Source organism: Oreochromis niloticus, linkage group LG3 (assembly GCF_001858045.2).
Source record: "Oreochromis niloticus isolate F11D_XX linkage group LG3, O_niloticus_UMD_NMBU, whole genome shotgun sequence".
In the NCBI taxonomy this organism is placed as follows: domain Eukaryota; kingdom Metazoa; phylum Chordata; class Actinopteri; order Cichliformes; family Cichlidae; genus Oreochromis; species Oreochromis niloticus.
In genome coordinates this window covers 80,457,890-80,478,360 of record NC_031967.2, presented here as the reverse complement: position 1 = coordinate 80,478,360, position 20,471 = coordinate 80,457,890, and the positions used below count along the sequence as shown (strand labels likewise).

The 20,471-nt window shown below is 40.6% G+C and overlaps 1 protein-coding gene across 2 annotated transcripts in view; it reads left to right on the top strand.

The window, feature by feature from the left end:
- Positions 1 to 7,715: 7,715 nt before the first annotated feature.
- The window catches only part of LOC112846146 (protein NLRC3-like), a 16,248-nt gene continuing 3,492 nt past the window's right edge, over positions 7,716 to 20,471 (top strand). The window contains exons 1-6 of one of the 2 annotated variants that reach the window (XM_025905418.1): positions 7,716 to 7,772; positions 7,857 to 7,946; positions 8,015 to 8,128; positions 10,058 to 10,168; positions 12,591 to 12,725; positions 13,487 to 13,565. In XM_025905418.1, coding sequence (XP_025761203.1) covers positions 7,717 to 7,772; positions 7,857 to 7,946; positions 8,015 to 8,128; positions 10,058 to 10,168; positions 12,591 to 12,725; positions 13,487 to 13,565 — 585 coding nt within the window. In that variant the 5' untranslated portion in view covers position 7,716. The remainder of the gene's footprint in view (positions 7,773 to 7,856; positions 7,947 to 8,014; positions 8,129 to 10,057; positions 10,169 to 12,590; positions 12,726 to 13,486; positions 13,566 to 20,471) is intronic. The other variant, XM_025905419.1, reaches the window with a different exon arrangement.

Genomic DNA, 20,471 nt, shown 5'->3' with positions numbered 1-20,471 from the left:
ATGACAGCAAGTCCCGGATGAGCTTCGGAGAACCAAATGATCCAAGATCACGCGAAATCGTCAACAATCAAATCTGGCTAACTTACTTAGCGAGGTACGAAGAGCGGACCCATGCTGTTAGTGATGGCCCGCTTGAAGCTGAAGCTCTGGTGCGTGTGTCAAAAAAATCAACACACTGCTTCAGAAACACTGTGTCGAAGCTTGATTTGTTTGGCCAGAGTCACGTGATCACTGACGTCCGAAGCTTCGTTTAGAACAGGGGTGGGCAATTCCAGGCCCCGAGGGCCGGTGTCCCTGCAGGTTTTAGATCTCACCTTGGGTTAACACACCTGAATCACATGATTAGTTCGTTACCAGGCCTCTGGAGAACATCAGGACATGCTGAGGAGATAATTTAGCCATTTAAATCAGCTGTGTTGGTTCAAGGACACATGTAAAACCTGCAGGGACACCGGCCCTCGGTGCCCACCCCTGGTTTAGAACCTAACTGCTTTGGTATCTGATTCAATGGTTTATAAGGAAGTGAATCATTCGCGGGATTTGTGGAGTGTTTTGATGGTGACAGATAGCGAACCACTGATATTTCTACTGAGAGATTTGGAGCCAGAGAGGAATAGAGGAGGTTCTGTTGTGTGGGAGAATTTTGAGTTGATTTTCGTCAATCGGGTGGGTTTTCCAGGGGTCCGTTCTTCGTACCTTGCTAAGTAAGTTAGCTGGATTTGACTGTTGACGATTTCGCGTGATCTTGGATCGTTCGGTTCTCCGAAGCTCATCCGGGACTTGCTGTCATAGCAACAGATCCGTAAGCGTAAACCTGCTTGGGAGCAGGCTTACTTTATGTAAACAGGATTAGATCGCGGCCACTCAGGTATGTCCGCTTCATTTATACGAAAGCAACAGCGACATTTCTCCACTGTTTTTCCATAAATAAATATTATCAATGTAACTAAAGATAATGCAGTATTTGATTCTTTTATTGATTTCATACAGATACATACAGGTCATTTCCTTAAAAAAAGGGAAATGTATTAATCATTCTATTTCATGTATTTGATTATTTCAGATGTAATTCATATTTTAGAGTAGTAATAGTAAAACACTTCGTGTAATCAAGATGAGAGACCACGGCTATAAAAGCGAAGGTGGATTTGGGAAGTCTGTCGCAGCCATGTCCTGTCCGTTTGTACGCGAGCAACCCATTGCGGAAGGTGCAAGATTGATAAAGAGAGTTTTCAGAATTTAGCGTATATTGCGGGATAGACAGGATCCTTTAGCTCAGCGCGACAGTGTGCTCATAGAGAGATATCGATTTTCCCGTGAGGGTATTATTTACTTAACACTCTCTCTCTCTCTCTTTCTCTCTCTCACACACACTCCCCCTCTCTCTCTCTCTCTCTCTCTATCTACATATATATATATATATATATATATATATATATATATATATATATATACATATACATATATCTCCCAACTTACTGTGCATGCTTCAGTCACCTCTTGCATGGGAACAGGTAAAAGTGATGGAGTGTTATGTAAAACTACACACAAAAAACCCCACAATGTCAATAAATGTCACAGTACAAAAAGCCGGGGTGTGACGAGGGGTGCAGGACCACCACCTGTCTTTATTTGCTCTGCCCTTTTCTTGGTTGCTGTTATGAACAAACAAACAGATTATTTCAGGGTCTCTTTTCAAGAGACTAGGAGCAATATGAGTGATAGATATTACCATTCTGTAGAATATTCTTATATTTCACTTTTACTTGTTCCCATGTTCTAGTGGGTCCTGTTGTGGCTCTAATGTGAAAGAGGATATAATGTAATATAATATAATAAATTATTTACGAGTTTAATTTGTCAGCAACTTTCTGCCAGCCCTCTCTCCTTGCTTTTGCAGCCTTTGCAGTGTTCCCTTGCGTTTTAATTAAACTCTGAAACTCCTGAAATCCCTCAATCAAGAGTTCTTGCTCTGCTGCCGAAAAATACTGAGCGCGCTCCTTCGACATCTTCGCCAACCAATCAAAGGGTTGCCGATCAATGTTTCTACTATCGATGCGTAGCCCCTTTTAAGCCACCCAGTGATCTCAGATTACTTCATCCAGCTGTACTAATCGTCAACAACAGGTGTGTTCGGAGAACCGGATTAGCGAGCTCAAAGTTAGCGCGATGATTTGATCTTGGATGTGTCATTTGATCTTGGATGTAGTAAGCGAGGTACGAAGAACGGGCCCCAGCTTTGTGTTCTGGCCGTTTGCTTTTGTTTTGTGCGTGTTTATTCTATCTGAAAACGGGAAAAACGTAAAATGTCAAAAAGCTGCTTCCATAATATAAATATCATTAAATAACTTTAGAAAAACTTCCACTTGACTCTTTACATGTAATGTTGTAAAAATATATTTTATTGTTTAATTAATCTGAAAATGTTAGTCTGCCAAATGTGCAACAATTGAATTTATTTGTTTTCTTTCTGATAGTTTGTGGGGCCCAGGTAGACTGTATAACTGCATCTCTACCAGTTTCTCTGCACTCCAGCCTCTTCTGTGCCATGTGAAGGGATTTCCCTTAAGGCAGGAGAAATTATCTCCACGAAAAGGAACAGGTTCGGCCATCGCACACTAGAACAAATTTTCTTCTTAAATAAAAATGACAAAGGGCTACTTTAAATGCATCATGTTTTTAATTTGCAAGTTCATAAGCATTTTCCCTTTCCATTTCACAATCAATTCTACCCCCAGGTCAAAAATATGTATAGGAAAATTTCCCTAATATAATATTATTTATAAATACACCCATCTATCGATTAATTGCACAAGTGCATGGAGGCAGGACCTCACAGCAGAAGCATACTCCATAATGTGTTGTACATTATCATATGTATATTATATGTAACGTGGTATTTTTCAATTATTGTATTTACCAACATCAAGAAGTCACAAGCAAAGAAAGACCACATAATGGTGCATGTTTAACCAAGGAAAGTTTACTGGTCAAAATTATTTATTAAACAAATAAACCACTTTTTTTTTAACCACCAAGAAATACACGTTCAAAGCAACACAACGGCGGCCCAATATCAGACAGAACTCCACTCTGTAGAGTGGGCAATTATAATGAAGCAGTTGGTTTTATTTTGTGGATTCAAGCTGCTCTTCATATTTTTGGCCACCAGGTGTCACCAGAGAGGACTGTGTTGAAAAGCTTCGAGTAATGAACCGTTTTTCAATACAAGCTTCAGTGCTTCAGAAAGCTTCATTTGGCCATCACTACCTGCTGTTGTATGTAAAATGTGATGCCAATGAGACGTTTGAAGTGAGCAGTGAAACTGGAAAAGATCCTGCAGTGTCACAAACAGCTCACAGCCAATGAGCTCTGCTCTTCATATCCGCATTCAGGCGGCCGTGCCGATCAACAATTGGATGGATGCTTTGAGCTCTGCTCTCATTGCTAACGTTATTTCTGGATGTGTGTTTAAAGCCAGCTGTCTCTCTCATCAGTGAGCTGTAGGCTGCAGCAGAGTATAGGTGTATGATATTCATGAGTGTCTGAAAGAAACTGAGGACATATTAAGATCCTAAGGCCCATTCAGAGTCTCCTCAACATGAAATCCAGCTTCATGTTTATCTTTCATCAAAGCAGGAAGTGCTGAGCTCAGCAAAAATCCATTTATTATTGACCTGGTCAGAATCCCAATGAGGAAAGCAACATTTATTATGTTGATTGTCAGCAGAAAGGAAGAACCAATCATTCCTCAGATTCATGTTTATCCACATTATCAATAAAAGCCAGAAGCATAAAAAGACATTTATCAATATTCTGAACATTTGTTTCAAAGCAAAATGAGCAGAATTAAAGAGCTTTTTATACGTTTCACTTTTTTAGGTTCACAGAGTCAAATTTAGTTTGAAAGTCAAAACAAAGAAATCCCAGATTTCCATCTTAATGAATGAAATGACTTAAAGTCAATCAGCTGTTTTCTGCTTTATACTCTTACTTGTTGTGTTAGGAAAGTAATTTTAAAACTTATTTTAAAACTTATGTTAAAAACAAGATTGAAGGAGGAGGTGAGAGGAAGGAAAATAAAGGACGCAAAGAAACAAGTAAAGGAAGGAAAGAAGGAAAATGAGGTAGGAAATGAGAGAATAGGAAGTAATACAGGAGGTAGAGAGAGATCTTGTCATGTTTAATAATGTAAAAAGTGGAAAGGGGTCTTGGGAAAATAGCTGATTGCACCATGTCTGCATCACTGCGGCCGCAACACCAATCCGTCTGTCAATCTCCCGCTTCCTTCTCCCCTCACTTGTGAACAAGACCCATCCCTGACCCGAAGTGGGCACTCCACCCTTTTCCGGCTGAGGACCATGACCTCAGACTTTGAAGTGCAGATTCTCACCCCTGCCACTTCACCCTTGGCTGTGAACAGCTCCAGTGCGAACTAGAGGCCATCAGTGATGGCTGGAGCCATCATTTAACTATGCCCCGAAATTCTCTCACTGAACATTATGAACAGAATCAATGACTAAGAGCAGCCAACCACGAATAAGTATGACTTATTGCTGGTTATGCAGAACAACCTCTTGCAAAGGTTGTATAAAGATTAGTTTTTTTCCCTGTTAGCTGTTGTAAACTTAATCACTTCTCACACCCAACTAAGCTCCACCTCCATCTCCTTGTGTGGCAGGTCAACAGAGCTCTGATGCCAGAAAAGTGGAGTTGTCTTTGTCTAACTGGAATACACGGATTTCACAAAAGGCAAATTATATATTTGATACAATATATTAATGCTGATTAGTGATCTACAGTTTATTAGTGAGATACATACTAATGGAGACAAAATGTCCCAACTTCTGACTAAGGGACCATCAATGTTAGAACCTGTAAATGCCAAAGCAAAGTAGTCAATTGTGTTACACAATGGAAGAGACTGGAACATGATATTACATGTATGCCGGAAGTCTGAGAAAAGGGTGAAAGAGAAGTCTGGCCTACATATTAGATGATTAAAAGAGGATAGAAGTGATGCAACAGGAGAATCTAACTTTTAGAGAAAACAAGTCAAAGAATGTCAGAAGCTTCAAGTATCTTGGATACACTATTTCAAAATCTGAACCTACCTCATCCTCTATCTTTGGACAAGCTGAAGCAAATTATAGAGTATTCCATTTCAACTAACAAAATGTTAGCTGGAACTTTAAGATAGCTAATCCACAACTACAAAATATAACCAAAATAGTCCCAATTTATGACTTTTGTTGTTTAAAACAATGGAAATACATAGGTCATATATGCTGACTGAAAATTAAGATATGGAACAGAGTGAAAAAGTTGTTAAACACTGATGTACAGCAGATCAGAATACAGAATCAACTTTATGCAACTGCTGGATAATATATTAAATCAGGAGCACCAGAAAGCCAGGTGAATCGTGAATCGTGAATCGTGCATAGAAAGAAAAGATGATGACCATTTGTTGAAGGTTAACTATTAATCTAAAGTCACATAAGAGAGCAGCAGCTGAGCTTTGACCTGTGAGCTACAACTTCAGACTTTTTTATAGTGTGAAGTGTTTAATGTGTAAAGGGTTTAAGCTTGAAGTGACACCCATACTCAGGTTATGTTTTTGAAAATTATTTGCAAATTGCTATAAAGAGTGAGGATGTTATATTAGAGTGTGGCAGTTGAGCTTTGACCTGTGAGCTGCGTCATAAGACTGTTCTATGGTGTTTTTTAATGTGGCGGCAGCCTGCAAACACAAAGGACTGACGGAGTAGAAGCAGATTTTCTCTCTTTCTACACAGACCTGGTGCAGATAGCAGAGCGCTGCAGAGTGAAGAAGTTGATGGGAAGAAGCTGAGTAAGTGCAACTTTGATTCATTCCAGTCTCTGAGGTTTCCTCTTCATCACAGAGCAGCTGTTTGTTAGCTGCTCTGTTTGTTAGCATATTTCTGCAGAGAACACATGGAGACTCGTTTCATCTCTAGCGTCTGGTGTTGGATAAAGACTCCAAAGCAACAACAAAGTCTCCAACATCCAGATCAGAGCCTTTCAAACAGAGTGTGCGGTTACAGATTTGTTCTCCTCACATCGTCACGTCAGACTAACAGTCTGTGTGGGTCTTCAGCAGACTGTGCTGCAGGTCGGTACCAACATCATGAAACGTTCCTCACACATCTTCCACTGTTTGATCCTCTTTAACAGAGGACGTGTGATTGTGCTGGGATGTTCAGTCACACTCAGTCTTCATTTGGACTCTGAACAGGCTCACAGTCAAACTGTAAAATGCTGGACTCCACTTGTTTCATGAATGATAATGACAGTCGTGTCTGTTTAATGTGGAGCCCCGCAAGGGACATGGGAAAAAAAAAAATTAAGATGAACTTTTGCGAGGTCTCGCAAAAGTTTTGCGAGGTCTCGCAAAATAGGAATTCCAACAATGGCAGCAGCTACTTAGTTGTAATATTACTCTTTCTGGGTCACAAAATAAACTTTTAAGATATTTTGAGGTGTGAATGTAGCTGTGTAAACACTCGGCTTAAAAGACATCACATATTTGCAAAAGTGCTCCGACGTTTTCGGAGACGTATGACACCCACCATCTTGAAGCTAAAGGGAGGTCGAGACCTACTAAAGCCGGGAGGAACACCGCTCTCCCGGCACATCGTGCCTCGACCTTCCGGTCGGCTTCAAGCTGGCGGCCTCCGAAGAATGTGGCCAAAACTTTTGCAAGATCCCGAGTTAGATTTGCGAGATCTCGCAAAACTTCAGCTTTATTTTTTTTCCTCCAATCTCCCTTGCGGGGCTCCGTAGTTCAATGTTCTCCTGAAACCATGGAAAATATTTAACAGGACTCAGTGAGTGCCCCCTGCTGGTTCCTTTTTAGTGCTGCTGTCAGACTCCAGTGATCCTGTTGGATGGATTTATGGAGGCTTTAAGGGATTCACTGCAGTCCCACTGTAGTTAGTTTCTCACAGCTACACTTATATGTTTTGCTTCAAGCTCAGTGTCATTTGTGCAGCAACATTTCTCACATATGAGTTTTCCTCTGCAAAGTGCTGCAAAGTGCTGCTACATGTACTTGGACAGAAGGTGTGATAAGATCCACAACTTTATACAAGATCAGACTGAGCAAGTTAGTGATGTAACTGTGCAGAAAAAAAATCCACCCACTGTCAAAGAGTGGATGGAGATGGACAGATAACAGGAACACAGTGGTTCCCTCTGTTTATGGTGGATGTTGTAGTCAGCCAGAAACCAACCTGTGAAAAAGAAATAAAAGGCAGAGATGCTCAGAAGATGGAAGCATGGTGTTTAATCAGCCAATCACAGCTTTAGAAACAAAGTGTCTGCTAAGAGAGAGAACTAAAAACAGCTGTTAGAAGCAGTTAGCAGTTAGAGTATGAACATTGTGTAAGCAGTCAGCTTGGCCATGGGCATTGTAACTAAAATAAAGCTGCTCTCTGCCATTTCAACAGTCATGTCTGACCTGCTGCTTTGTAGGAATACAGTAATGGAGGGATTTAGAGGCTGAAATCGGGTCTTTGTGACACTTTTTGTAGTGAACTGATGTAAGCTGTGTCTCAGATGGAGATGTTAGTACAAACACATCAGACATGACCTCTGCAGCACCTATTTGATGTGCACATGAATAATTTGTGTTTCCTCTTTAGGTGAAGGTAGAAAGTGTGTGTGAGCTGATGTGGATGTGAATTCAGCAGCATGGATCAGTGTGAGGACAGAAAGGAGGGAGTCCCTCCCTCTAAAACCACTCAGAGGTGAGATGACCATCTCTAACTGTCCATGAGTCTTCTCCATGTCACAGCTCAGCACTCACATCACTGCTCCATCATTATTCACAGGGACCGACGTAGACCAGAATTCAGCTATGAGAGGAACCGAGTGAAAGATTTCATTAACACATTTGAACAAAAACAGTCATCTGCGAAAGAGTAAGGTCATGCCAATAATATCAGTTTATATGTGATGAGGCTGTTATTGATAATTTGAACTTTTTCAGGAAACACCAGAGACTCAAACCTGGAACTGAGCCCAGCTGTGTGTCATTAATGAGTGACCGGTCTAAAGATGCAGTCACGGGTTTTAAAAGCCAGCAGGTGTCTGCTGCAGAGAGGTGAGCGGTTAGTAACATGAACCTGGGGCTTTGGTTTCTGTCTGATTTCTCAGACTTTTTATCTGATTTAGTGCTCAGCTCAGATAAAATAATTATTGTGGGTGATTTTAACATCCATGTAGATGACAGCGTCAACATGGCATTTATTATAATTGGCTTCTCTCAAACTTTAAAAGAACCCACCCACCACTTTAATCACACTCTAGATCTTGTTTTAACATATGAAATAGAAACTGAACATTTAACAGTGTTTCCTGAAAACCCTCTCCTGTCTGGTCATTTCCTGATAACATTTACAATAATTGATTACACAGCAGTGGAGAGTAGACTTTATCAAAGTAGATGTCTTTCTGAAAGTGCTGTAACTAAGTTTATGAGTATAATCCACTCACTGTTATCATCTTCAGTGCCCTGTACCAACATAGAGCAGAGCAGCTATCTGAACGCTACTCCAACAGAGGTCGATTATCTTGTTAATAATTTTACCTCCTCACTACGTACGACTCTGGATACTGTAGCTCCTGTGAAAACTAAGGCCTCAAATCAGAAGTACCTGACTCCGTGGTATAATTCTCAAACACGTAGCCTAAAGCAGATAACTCGTAAGCTGGAGAGGAAATGGTGTGTCACAAATTTAGAAGATGATTATTTAACCCTGAGAAATAGTTTGTTGCTTTATAAGAAAGCCCTCTGCAAAGTTAGAAGATCTTACTATATACTAAATAAGAACAACCCCAGGTTTCTCTTCAGCACTGTAGCCAGGCTGACAAAAATTAAGAGCTCTATTGAGCCAACCATCCCTTTAACACTAGTAATGACTTCATGAACTTGTTCACAAATAAAATTTTAACAGTGAGAGAAAAAATAAATATCTTGTGATCATCTCACAGATTTAATAATATGATACAGCTACTTTCAGTACCATCAATATATATTTAGCGTCTTTTTCTCCACTTGATTTTAATTTTATTTATACAGCGCCAAATCACAACAATGGTCGCCTCAAGGCGCTATACATTGTACAGCAGACCCTACAATAATACATACAGAGAAAAACCCAACAATCATATGACCCCCTATGAACAAGCACTTTGGTGACAATGGGAATGAAAAACTCCCTTTAGACAGGAAGAAACCTCCAGCAGAACCAGGCTCAGGGAGGGGCGGCATTTTTGCATTGTTTACAATTTGTGCACTCCGTGCTTATTGTCCCTAGGGGTTTGCCGTAGTGGCAACAGGGTGAGTATGATTATGGAAGTGGAGGTGTGTCATAGATATACGGAATGAGCAGCAATAAAGAATAATGGTGGCTCATGAAGCAGTTTAAGAATATGTTCTTTATAATAGTTAAGATTAGAATATTACATGGCGGCCACCTGCAGTGACTGGTTGGGGTGAAGGAAAATGGGATAAAAGACATGCTGTCGAAGAGAGCCAGAGATTGATATCAAGTATGACTGAATGCAGAGGTTTATTAACACATAGTGAGTGAGAAAGGTGACTGAAGAAAAAAAAACAACCTCAATGCATGAAGGGAATCTCACAGCAGCCTACAGCTGTTGCAGCATAACTGAGAGCGGATTCAGGGTCACCTGATCCAGTACTAACCTTAAAATGTCTATCTCCTGAATCCCACCCCCCATCTTCTACTTTTAAATACTCTAGGAACAACAAGCCTGCAGTGCGAGAGTGAAGTGCTCTAATAGGGTGGTTTGGTACTACAAGGTCATTAAGATAAGATGGGGCCTGATTATTATTTTGAATTCAATTCTGGATCCTAGGTATGTACGTCTACGTTTGGGTCTCGGAGTTTCCTTCTGCTCATGCTCAGCGTGCAAATCTGTTTCTCTTTGAGATCAGGAAGGTATTCTAAGTCTTCATCAGCTTCTGTGGCTGCAAATGAAAAACACAGTTTTACTTCTCTAACAGGACCAATGGGAGACGTGCTGAATCTGGACCCAGCTGCATTTCTTTAAAGAGTGACCGGTCTAAAGATGCAGTCACTGGTTTTAAAGGCCAGCAGACATCTGCCGCGAAGAGGTGAGCTGTGAATAAGATAAGATAAGATAAGATAACCTTTATTAGTCCCACACGTGGGAAATTTGTTTTGTCACAGCAGGAAGTGGACAGTGCAAAAGTTATGAAGCAAAAATTAGAATAAAATAAAATAAGAATAAATACAGTACACAACTGTACAGAATAGAATAAAATAAAATACTATATACAGTAGAATAAAATAGAATAGAATATACAATAAGATAAAAATAGAATACAAATGCTATATACAACTGAGTAAAAATACAACGATGCCAGAAAAGATTATTGCACATTAGTGTTATTGCACATTAGTGGATGTGTGTGTTTGATCAGTTGAAGTCTTTGTTGTGGAGTCTGACAGCAGTGGGGAGGAAAGACCTGCGAAATCTCTCCGTCCCACACCGTGGATGCCGCAGTCTCCCACTGAAGGAGCTGCTCAGTGCTGTCACAGTCTCATGCATGAACTCTTTAATAGCAAACGCTTCGGTGTCTGACTTAAATGTTGATTTTTTTTGTTTTGTTTTTGTTTCATGGTTTCTAAAATACAACTCTGTAGGACAGGTGTAGGCAACTGCAGGCCTTGAGGGCTGATGTCCTGCAGGTTTTAGGCTACGTCCACACGTACACGGGTATTTTTGAAAACGGAGATTTTCCGTTTTCGTTTTAAAAAATAATCCCGTCCACACGTAAACGCAGAAATGAAGGAAAACACTGATAGGAACATACCAAAGCAACAGGTGGCGATATATTCCTAACCGTGTAGAAATGTTGGCCAATCAGAAGTCTAGAAGCCTCGGTGGGAAATAGTAAACAAAGATGGGGCAAAGAAGCAGAACCGAGTCGTATGTGTGGAGGGACAGTAACTGTGTGTGTATATGTAAGCATTTAAACACTGCAGAGAGTACAATTAACAGTAACAGTATTGTAGAAATTCATTTTACCGAAACAATAACGTGGCGCACAGTGTGACGTCAAAAAAGGTGCACACCTTTGACGCTGCATTTTCTCCGTTTTTCTCATCCACACGTAAATGCAAAAACAGAGTTTTCAAAAATATCCACCCTGACAGGCGTTTTTAGAAATCTTCGTTTTCAGTGACCGAAAATGCCGTTTACGTGTGGACGAAAGGTGCAAACGCATAGAAAAATCTGCGTTTCAAAAATACCCGGGTACGTGTGGACGTAGCCTTAGACCACTGTGTCGGGGCACATAGGTGTGTCGTGAGAAAATGATCAGGTGTGCCATGGAAAATTATCTGGTTCCAACTGATTAGCACTCTAAGCAACAGGTGTGAGTAACGAGCAGAACAATTACATTCTCTTCCACTAGAGGGCAGTACAATTACCTGCTCTAATTAAATGGGTTGCCAACTGCCAATAAAACAGAAGAAGACAGTGAAGAAAGTACATAATAGTCATTCTGGAAGTGAGACAAAGCAGCGGGTAAGATGGAGAAAATTCTGACTGAGATCAAGTCATGGGCAGTGGTCCGACAAAAGCAAAAAATGTATACTGGGGACAAAACGAGCCAATTCCTCTATCCCTGGCGCATGCGGAAAAGTTATCAATATGCTTTTTGTGACATTTTTGTTTGGTGGTGTGCCATGTGATTTTTCTAACTTGTAGTATGTGCTGTACCTTAAAAATGTTGGGAAACACTGATGTAGAAAGTAGTAAAATAAAAGTAAACCATTAAATAAGAAGACATGTCCAAACTTTTGAGTGGTACACATATGCACACTGACTTTGAACACCCCCAGTGCAATCAAACTAACAGCAAGTTTCCAGAACTGCTGGCACTTTGACTCCTTCAACACAGAACACAGTAACTGTGGAGACTCTCACAGAGGTGATCTATTCAATGAAGTTCTCTTCCTGATCCCTAGAGATTGTGCTGTGAGATTCCTACAGGAAGTTTATGAATCCCTACATTTTGTCTGTCATTAGTTCTCCACTTCTGATTGGTTATGTCCTTGGTTAGTTAGAAAATCAATCAATAATATTAATAATAATATTCAGGAATTAACTGGATGCATTTGTGTCCATTCTAATTACATTAAGATATTACAACTGAGTGGACTCATAGTGATCAGAGTTTGAAATGCAGCTGAAGATATCTAGGTGAACCCTAAAAGTACCAATGCAGACTAACTTGTAGTTGACACAGATCTGGATTAAACTTAAACCTTATTTTTTATTTTTTATTTTTATTTTTTGGCGGGTGTTTGTAGTTCAAACTCAAACTGCTTTTTGGTCTGTTTTTTAGGGCTTCCAGTTAGAAAATGCCTGTCTAGGTTTAGTCTTTGAAGTTTCCTTCTGCTTATGCTCAGCCTGCAATCCAGGTTCTCTTTGGGATGATGAAGTTATTCTAAGTCTTCCTCAGCTTCTGTGGCAGCAAATGGAAAGCACATTTTCTTCTCTTACAGGATCTATGGGAGAGCTGCTGGACCTGAACCTGAAAGTAGACCTGAACCTGGACCCAGCTGTGTGTCGTTAAAGAGTGACCGGTCGAAAGATGCAGTCACAGGTTTTAAAATGCAGCCGGTGTCTGCTGTAGAGAGGTGAGCTGTTAATAACATGAATTACTGGAGAGCTTATTTAATTGCTTGATGTTATTGGATATAAACTGCAGTGCAAACACGTCATTCCCAATTAAACTGTCTCTTACTGTCCTGGAATAGATCATGTCAGAATAGAAACAAATTTCTGCTTTGTAAACACCAAATAAAGTCACTATTGACTTTAAATCAGTCTTCTGTTCCCCTCATGTGTGTTTAAACGTTGTTGTGACTCAGTATTTGTAAATAAATCCTCCATCATGTTTAACGTCAGCTCAGCTCTTTTTCACACAAATATCTATGTTCATATATGACGCGGCGTTTTGGAGTGTTTCCACAAACACAGCAGTCAGAGTGTAAAGAATGGATGTTGTAGGTGTTAGGCTGAGTGTCTGTAGGACTCCAGCTGCTCCAGCAGGTGTCTTCTTCGTGCTTTGCTTCAAACATAGTCTAGGGAGGAAATTCCACTCAGGTGTTTTTCCAGAATAAACTGACAAAAAAAAATCTAAATATAAAAATACAATGGTGGTAATTATCAGAATAACAGTGGCAGGATACCTGAGTATAATTTGAATGATTGATCATTTTTGCTCTCTGGGGGGAAAATATCTAAAAATACAATACAATAAGATAAGCATAAAAAATCTTTTAGTAAATTTAAACAAACAAACTGGCCACATTTATCGCAAATGTGTTTTTTCCTTTTTTTGAGCAGATTGTAAGTCTGGTACAGTGACAACCAATTCTTCATAATTCCTCTACAGTGTTGACCAGGAGAGCTCAGAGGTTCCCAGTACTAATGCTGCCGGGCAGACAGAAACACACCTGGACTCCATATTTATGGTTTGTACATGTACAACAACTGCTTTTTTTTGTGATCAATATTTTATTGATTTAAAACGGGGTTGGGGGTTGGGGGGGGGGGGGGGGTACAGACATATACAGCACAACTGTAGACTGCAGTAGCAAAGCAAACATTGGTTACAAATAGGGAGGGGTATCATTTAGGTTTTATCCGATACCAGTACCAAACCGGTACTTTTGGAACGGTGCCGGTGCTTAAACGGTGCTTGAACTGGTGCTTAAAGAATGGAAAACACAAATTTGTCCTAAAACCTCTCATTTTTAGCTGTTTTTTTGTAAAAAGATAACAATGTTAGCCTTTTCTGCAGCTATAAGGCATATATGGTATCACTCTTGGCTGGAAGCAGTGCTTAAACAATGGAAAAAACACAAACTTTGCCCAAAAACCTCTCATGTTTAGCTGTTTCCCACTTTTTCTTTGGTCATTTTAGCCTTTTTGACCAGGGTGAAGGGAGTATCTGCCATCAAACAAGAAGACAGCCGCATGTAACTACGACGGTGTTTGCTAGTTCACCTTACATGCATTAATTTAATAACGTGGTTAGCCTACGCAACGTAAATTACACACGAACAACATTAAGCTACTCACGCAGAGAAGAACGGCTGCTGCTGCCATCATCATCTGTCATCATTTCTGCTGCACTGGCAGGGCTAGGGGCCAGGACTCTCCTCTTCGGGTTCTTGGGGGATGTTGCTAACTCCGGGTCCGATAACAGGCAACCCACCCGCAGTAAATGTGCTCGTTGTGGGGTCTCGCAGCAAGCTATCAAATACGGTGCATTTCTCGGCATAAAAAACGCTATGCGTCGCCAGGTGTTTCATCACATTCAAGGTGTTACCTCCTTTGCGCAGTATGCCATGATGGCACCGGATACCGGTACCCATCCCTAGTTACAAGGCATAGGGACAGCAAAGAAAAAAACACAAAAACACAAAGTCATGACCAGTTATTGCCTCTTCCAGGAGATAACTTTGGGTGAGAAGATTTTCCAAGCTTCAACAGTCGTGGGTCGAGCTTTATTTAATTTTGCTGTGGTATGTTCAAGATTAATGACATGGATAAGACATCGTATCCAGAATGATTCCATACAAATGTCAGGACTGAACCATTGCTTTGTAATAGTCTTCTTTGGGGATGTGAATCCGGCGAACAACATTTTGCATTGTATTTTTTTTAAGGAGATTTCAGAGGTATCATTAAGGAGACAAAGACCAGGATTGGGAATATAAAAAACTTCCAGCACCTCAGATAACACAGAGTTCACAAAGACCCAAAAATTGGATACAACGGCACAGTCCCAAAACATGTGCAAGAACGTGCCTGGTGACGAATCATTGCAAATGTGACATATGTGACATGATACGTAGCCTGTAGTTTCATCTGGAACCTCCTATAGGGTGTAATGTATGTTCTGTGTATGGTTTTGAAATGAATTAATTGATGCGCCAGGTTCTTAGAAGTCAAACTCAGATTAGACCACACTGTATCCCAGCCTATATTAACCTGTAGTTCTCCCAGTTCCCTGACCCAAATAGATTCAATGGGCAGGGGCTTTATACCGTGTTCCACTAGTTTGTTGTAGATTTTGGAAACAGAGGGTCTGCCAGAGTTAGGCAAGATCCATTCCAGCATGGGATGAGAGGGAAGAGGAGAGTCCCAGGGGACACCATATGCTATTAAAGCTGATCTGAGCTGCAGATACACAAAGTAAGAAGATGCAGGAAAAACGTGTCCTTAAGTCCTGAAATGAACAAAGGTCTTGGGCGTTGAATAGATCATCAAAAAGGTTTATCCCGAGTGAAAACCAAGAGGGTTGAACAAATGGTCGGCTGCCACATAGTAACTTTAAATTATGCCAGAGTCATGAGTTTTTACAAAATTTAACTGGAGCACCTAGCCGTCTTTCTATTTTCCTCCATACCTGTATAGAGTTGGCAATAACAGGTCCAAATTTGTTGTTGTTGCAGAGCGTTTTGGCGGGTACATTAGAAAACAGAAGATCTTGTAGTCTATGCGGTGCTGCCTTGGCAGATTCGGTCATTTTCCTCGCTGCAGTAGCCTCTGGGTTGACCCACGTACTAAGCGCCCTGATTTGGAATGACCAGTAATAAAACTCGAAGTTTGGTACTGCCAGGCCACCAAACAATTTGGGCCGCTGCAGTGTTGACAAACGTATCCTAGGCCTTTTGCCATTCCAAATAAATTTAGATACCGCAGAGTGTATGTCTTTAAAATAAGTTGGAGGAGGAGAGAGTGGCAACATAAAAAAAAAAGGAAATTAAGCCGTGGCAGTATGTTCGTCTTTACTGTGCTGATTCTACCCTGAAGCGAAGTTTTTAAATTGTCCCATCTTTGAAAGTCGGATTTGATCTTGTTTAGCATAGTAGTAAAATTGTCCTTGTTTATCTTTGGAATACTATTATGAATTGAAATGCCCAGATAAGTAAAAGTGCTTTTGATCTGAACACACCCGGGTAAGGAAATTTATGTAGCTTTAACGTTCAAAGGCATCAAGGCAGATTTCGACCAGTTTATTTTGTAGCCAGATAGAGAGCTGAAATGGTCAAAGTTTTTAATTAATGGATGGATGGACGTCTCATAGTTGTCTAAAAACAGAATAATATCATCCGCATATAGAGATATGATATGATTTTGACCACCAATTCTTATGGGAGAAATTGTGGACTGTCTAATGGCTTGTGGGCTCTAGAGAGAGGCAGAACAGGAGAGGAGAGAGAGGGCAACACTGCCTCATTCCACGCTGCAATGTGAAAGGGGGAGAGATCAGGTCCCCTGTTAAGACACTAACAAGAGGTGAGTAATATAGTGTTTTAATCATAGCAACAAATTTCTGCTTAAACCCAGAGTGTTTTAATATCATCCACATATAATACCACTCTAGCCTATCAAAGGCTTTTTCTGCATCAAGTGAGAATACTGCACATGGATTTTGATAGCTGTTAGCGGCATCTATGATGTGTAACAGCCGTCTTATGTTATCAGATGCAAGCCGCCCTCGGATAAATCCTGTCTGGTCTGCATTGACTAAAACGTGGATAACTCTTTCCAAGCACAATGCAAGAGCTTTTGCGAATACTTTGAGATCAGTTGTGAGCAGAGGTATTGTATGTATGATATTGTAGTCTGAAACTAGAGCACTCAAGAGGGTCCTTTCCCTTTTTTAAGAGAAGGGTAATAAGTGCTGTTTTCTGGTCTCTATGGAAAGACCCGTTCCGGATTGCAAAATCAAGCTAAGCATGAGTGAGCCTATTGTATCCCAAAGTTCTAGAAATAGTTCTGGCGGAAGGCCATCCAGTCCAGATGATTTACTTTTATTAAGGTCTTTCAGCGCTCTATGCAGCTCATCTAGAGTTAATGGGGCCTCTAGCTCATCCTGATCTGCTTGTGGAATATGAGGTAGATCCAAATTTTCGAGAAAGCTATTACAGGTAGTATACTTAAAATTGATATCTGATTTATACAGATTTTCAAAAAATGACGAGAAAGTGGTGTTAATGGACTGAGGATTTATCGTAATTTTACCGTTTGCAGCTGTTATAGCTGGAATATGTGCCCTTATTTCACATTCTTTAAGCATTAGTGCCAACAAACGACTAGGATGCTCTGATTCAAAATAGTACTTCTGTCTAGTTCTATGCAAGATGAACTCTGCTTTGGACAAGGTTATTGCATCATATTCTTCTTTTAGTGAAGCTAGGAGTGTAGACTGATCGTCCGATCAGTCTACACTCAGTCTACACGAAGTTTTTGAAGATTCTGTAAAGATTCTATCTGATTTTCTAAATTGGACACCTGAGCAAGTTTAGTTTTTGCCAACATGGAGGAGAATGAGATGGAAAAGCCACGAATGAAACATTTTGTAATCTCCCATAAGACTTGTGAGTCAATATCTTCATTAGCGTTGATATCTAAAAAATCCTTCAGCTGGAGCTTAAGCAGGCTGAGAAAGGTAGTGTTAGTTAATAGAGACGTATTAAAGCCCCACCTGGGGGCCCTATTCTTTGTATTGGGCAGATCGACAGACCATAACAAAGCTGAATAATCCGATATCAAGATTGGCTGAATAGAAATAGATGTATCACCTGACACTAAGGAAGGACTAACATAAATATAGTCCATCCTAGAGAATGTCTTATGTCTATTAGAAAAGAATACATAATCCCTAAAGTCGAAATTCTGCATCCGCCAAAGGTCGATGAGATTAAGATCTTTTATAAGTGTATTCAACAGAGAACATGAGAGATTAACTACTGCATCTGGATGCGATTTATCAAAAACGGGGTTGACGACGGCATTGAAGTCTCCACCCAATACTATGGAATAATCATTGTATTCTAATAGTGTATTGGCAATATAAGTAAAAAAAATCTCTGTCTGGCTCATTTGGACAGTATACAGATACGAATACCAGTTTATGGTTTAAGATACTGCCAGTTACAAGTGCCAGCCGGCCGTTTTCATCATTCGTGCTATACCTGGTAGTAAGGTCCATTTTTTTCTTTAGCAAGATACAGACACCTTTGGTTTTATTTGGGGCAGAGGACGACGGAATCCACTTGGGGAGATAAGCCTTAATGTAGCTGACTGTATCGGAGCCCTCCATCATTTCAGGTAAGCCAACAAGCCTGATGTTATTCCTGTGACCCCTGTCCTCCAGATCTGTGAGCTTTGTCGTGAGTAGGTCAAGTTGATTCTTCAGATCGATAACTTATTTATGTGACAGGATACGTGATAAACTGTGACAATGTGTGCAGAGCTAAAAACTATGCTGGCAATCCTGCCGACGGGTCATGTGATCTCCCAACAACTGCTTTTAATAATAATACATTTTATTCATAGTCACCTTTCAAAATACTGAACAATATTGTACACTAGATGAAGAAAAAGAAGTGAAAATAGAAATATAAAAAAGGTTAAAATTTGGTTTGGGGTAATTTAAGTGTAAACTAGTGTCCAGAAAAGGAAACATCTCTTTTTAAAGGGAGTTAAAATATCATGTAGAAACCAGCTCTTCAAAGGTGGAGAACTTGCGAATGTCCATGAGGTAGTTGATGCTAGAGGACAGATAATTAAGATCAATGCTCTTATTTTTGCAGAATGAAAGATGATGGAGTCTGGTAATAAAGAATGAGTTTAACATTGAAGGAAAAAGAAAGTGACCAGTTTTATGCAGTTCATGTGCTGTATAATCAAGAGCTGTTGGTTTTACATAAGTGATGGCAGATCACTCAGACAGACGCTGTTGCAGTGAAAGGGGTTTATTTACAGTGAGGACAAATATCCAACATAACACTGAGATGAGGAAGCACAATGAATAGGAAACTTGAAATATATAGAGGGAGAAGAGGAGAGTATGAGGTTAATGACCGATAGAATCGTAGTTCAGGAGATACAAAAATGTTCACAAGGAATTTGTTGGAGAGTTTGCTTGCTTTGATAACTGTTGTTTGGTGAAGAAGGGGCAAAATAAGAAGTTGGTGTTGGAGGGTGTTTTGGTACCATTCTTTATTCATGGCTGTGTTTTTGGGCAAAATTGTGAGTGAGTCCACTCCCTTGGATGAGAAGCAAGCGCACCCATGAATGGTCTCAGGATGCTTTACTGTTGGCATGACACAAGACTGATGGTAGCGCTCACCTTTTTTTCTCCAGGCAAGCCTTTTTCCAAATGCCCCAAACAATCGAAAAGAGGCTTCATCAGAGAATATGACTTTGCCCCAGTCCTCAGCAGTCCATTCACCATACTTTCTGCAGAAGATCAATCTGTCTCTGATGGGGGGGGGGTTGGAGATAAGTGGCTTCTTTGTTGCCCTTCTTGACACCAGGCCATCTTCCAAAGGTCTTCGCCTCACTGTGCGTACAGATGCGCTCACACCTGCCTGCTGCCATTCCTGAGCAAGCTCTGCACTGGTGGCACTCCGATCCCACAGCTGAATCCTCTTTAGGAGACGATTCTGGCGCTTGCTGGAGTTTCTTGGACGCACTGAAGCCTTCTTAACGAGAATTGAACCTCTTTCCTTGAAGTTTTTGATGATCCTATAAATTGTTGATTTAGGTGCAATCTTAGTAGCCACAATATCCTTGCCTTTGAAGCCATTTTTATGCAACGCAATGATTGCTGCACACGTTTCTTTGCAGGTCACCATGGTTAACAAGGGAAAAACAATGATTTCAAGCATCACCCTCCTTTTAACATGTCGGGCCTGCCATTCTAACCCAATCAGCCTGACATAATGATCTCCAGCCTTGTGCTCGTCAACATTCTCACTTAAGTCAACAAGACGATTACTGAAATAATCTCAGCAGGTCCTTTGATGACAGCAATGAAATGCAGTGGAAATTTTTGGGGGGGATTAAGTTAATTTTCATGGCAAAAAAGGACTATGCAATTCATCTGATCACTCTTCATAACATTCTGGAGTATATGCAAATTGCTGTTATAAACACTTAAGCCGCAATTTCCAATATTTACGTAATTCTCAAAACTTTTGGCCACGACTGTACAGAGGGTAGTGGGGCATTCTTGTGACATAACTAAACATTTACTTAGGCAGGCTTAATGAGACACCACACATTTGCGGCCTTACAATGGGACAGATTGTAAAGCCTGCTGGAAGGTAGAGGAGCGCCAGGAAGGAGGTTTATTGCACAGTGGTGCAAGAGAGAGTGCTTAGGCTTTGTTAAAAACTTCCTGCTGGCCATGATAATCTGTTGGGACAGCTAATGAATCTAGGGGCTGAGGGGTAGCAGCAGGGGAATTTTGCCCACCAGCGGGTTGTGGAGAGGTGAGGCAATTTGCCAGGCAGAAAGGGCTCCAAGCGAAGATAATGTGAGGGTCTCACAGTGGTTGCCTGATGTGACTACCG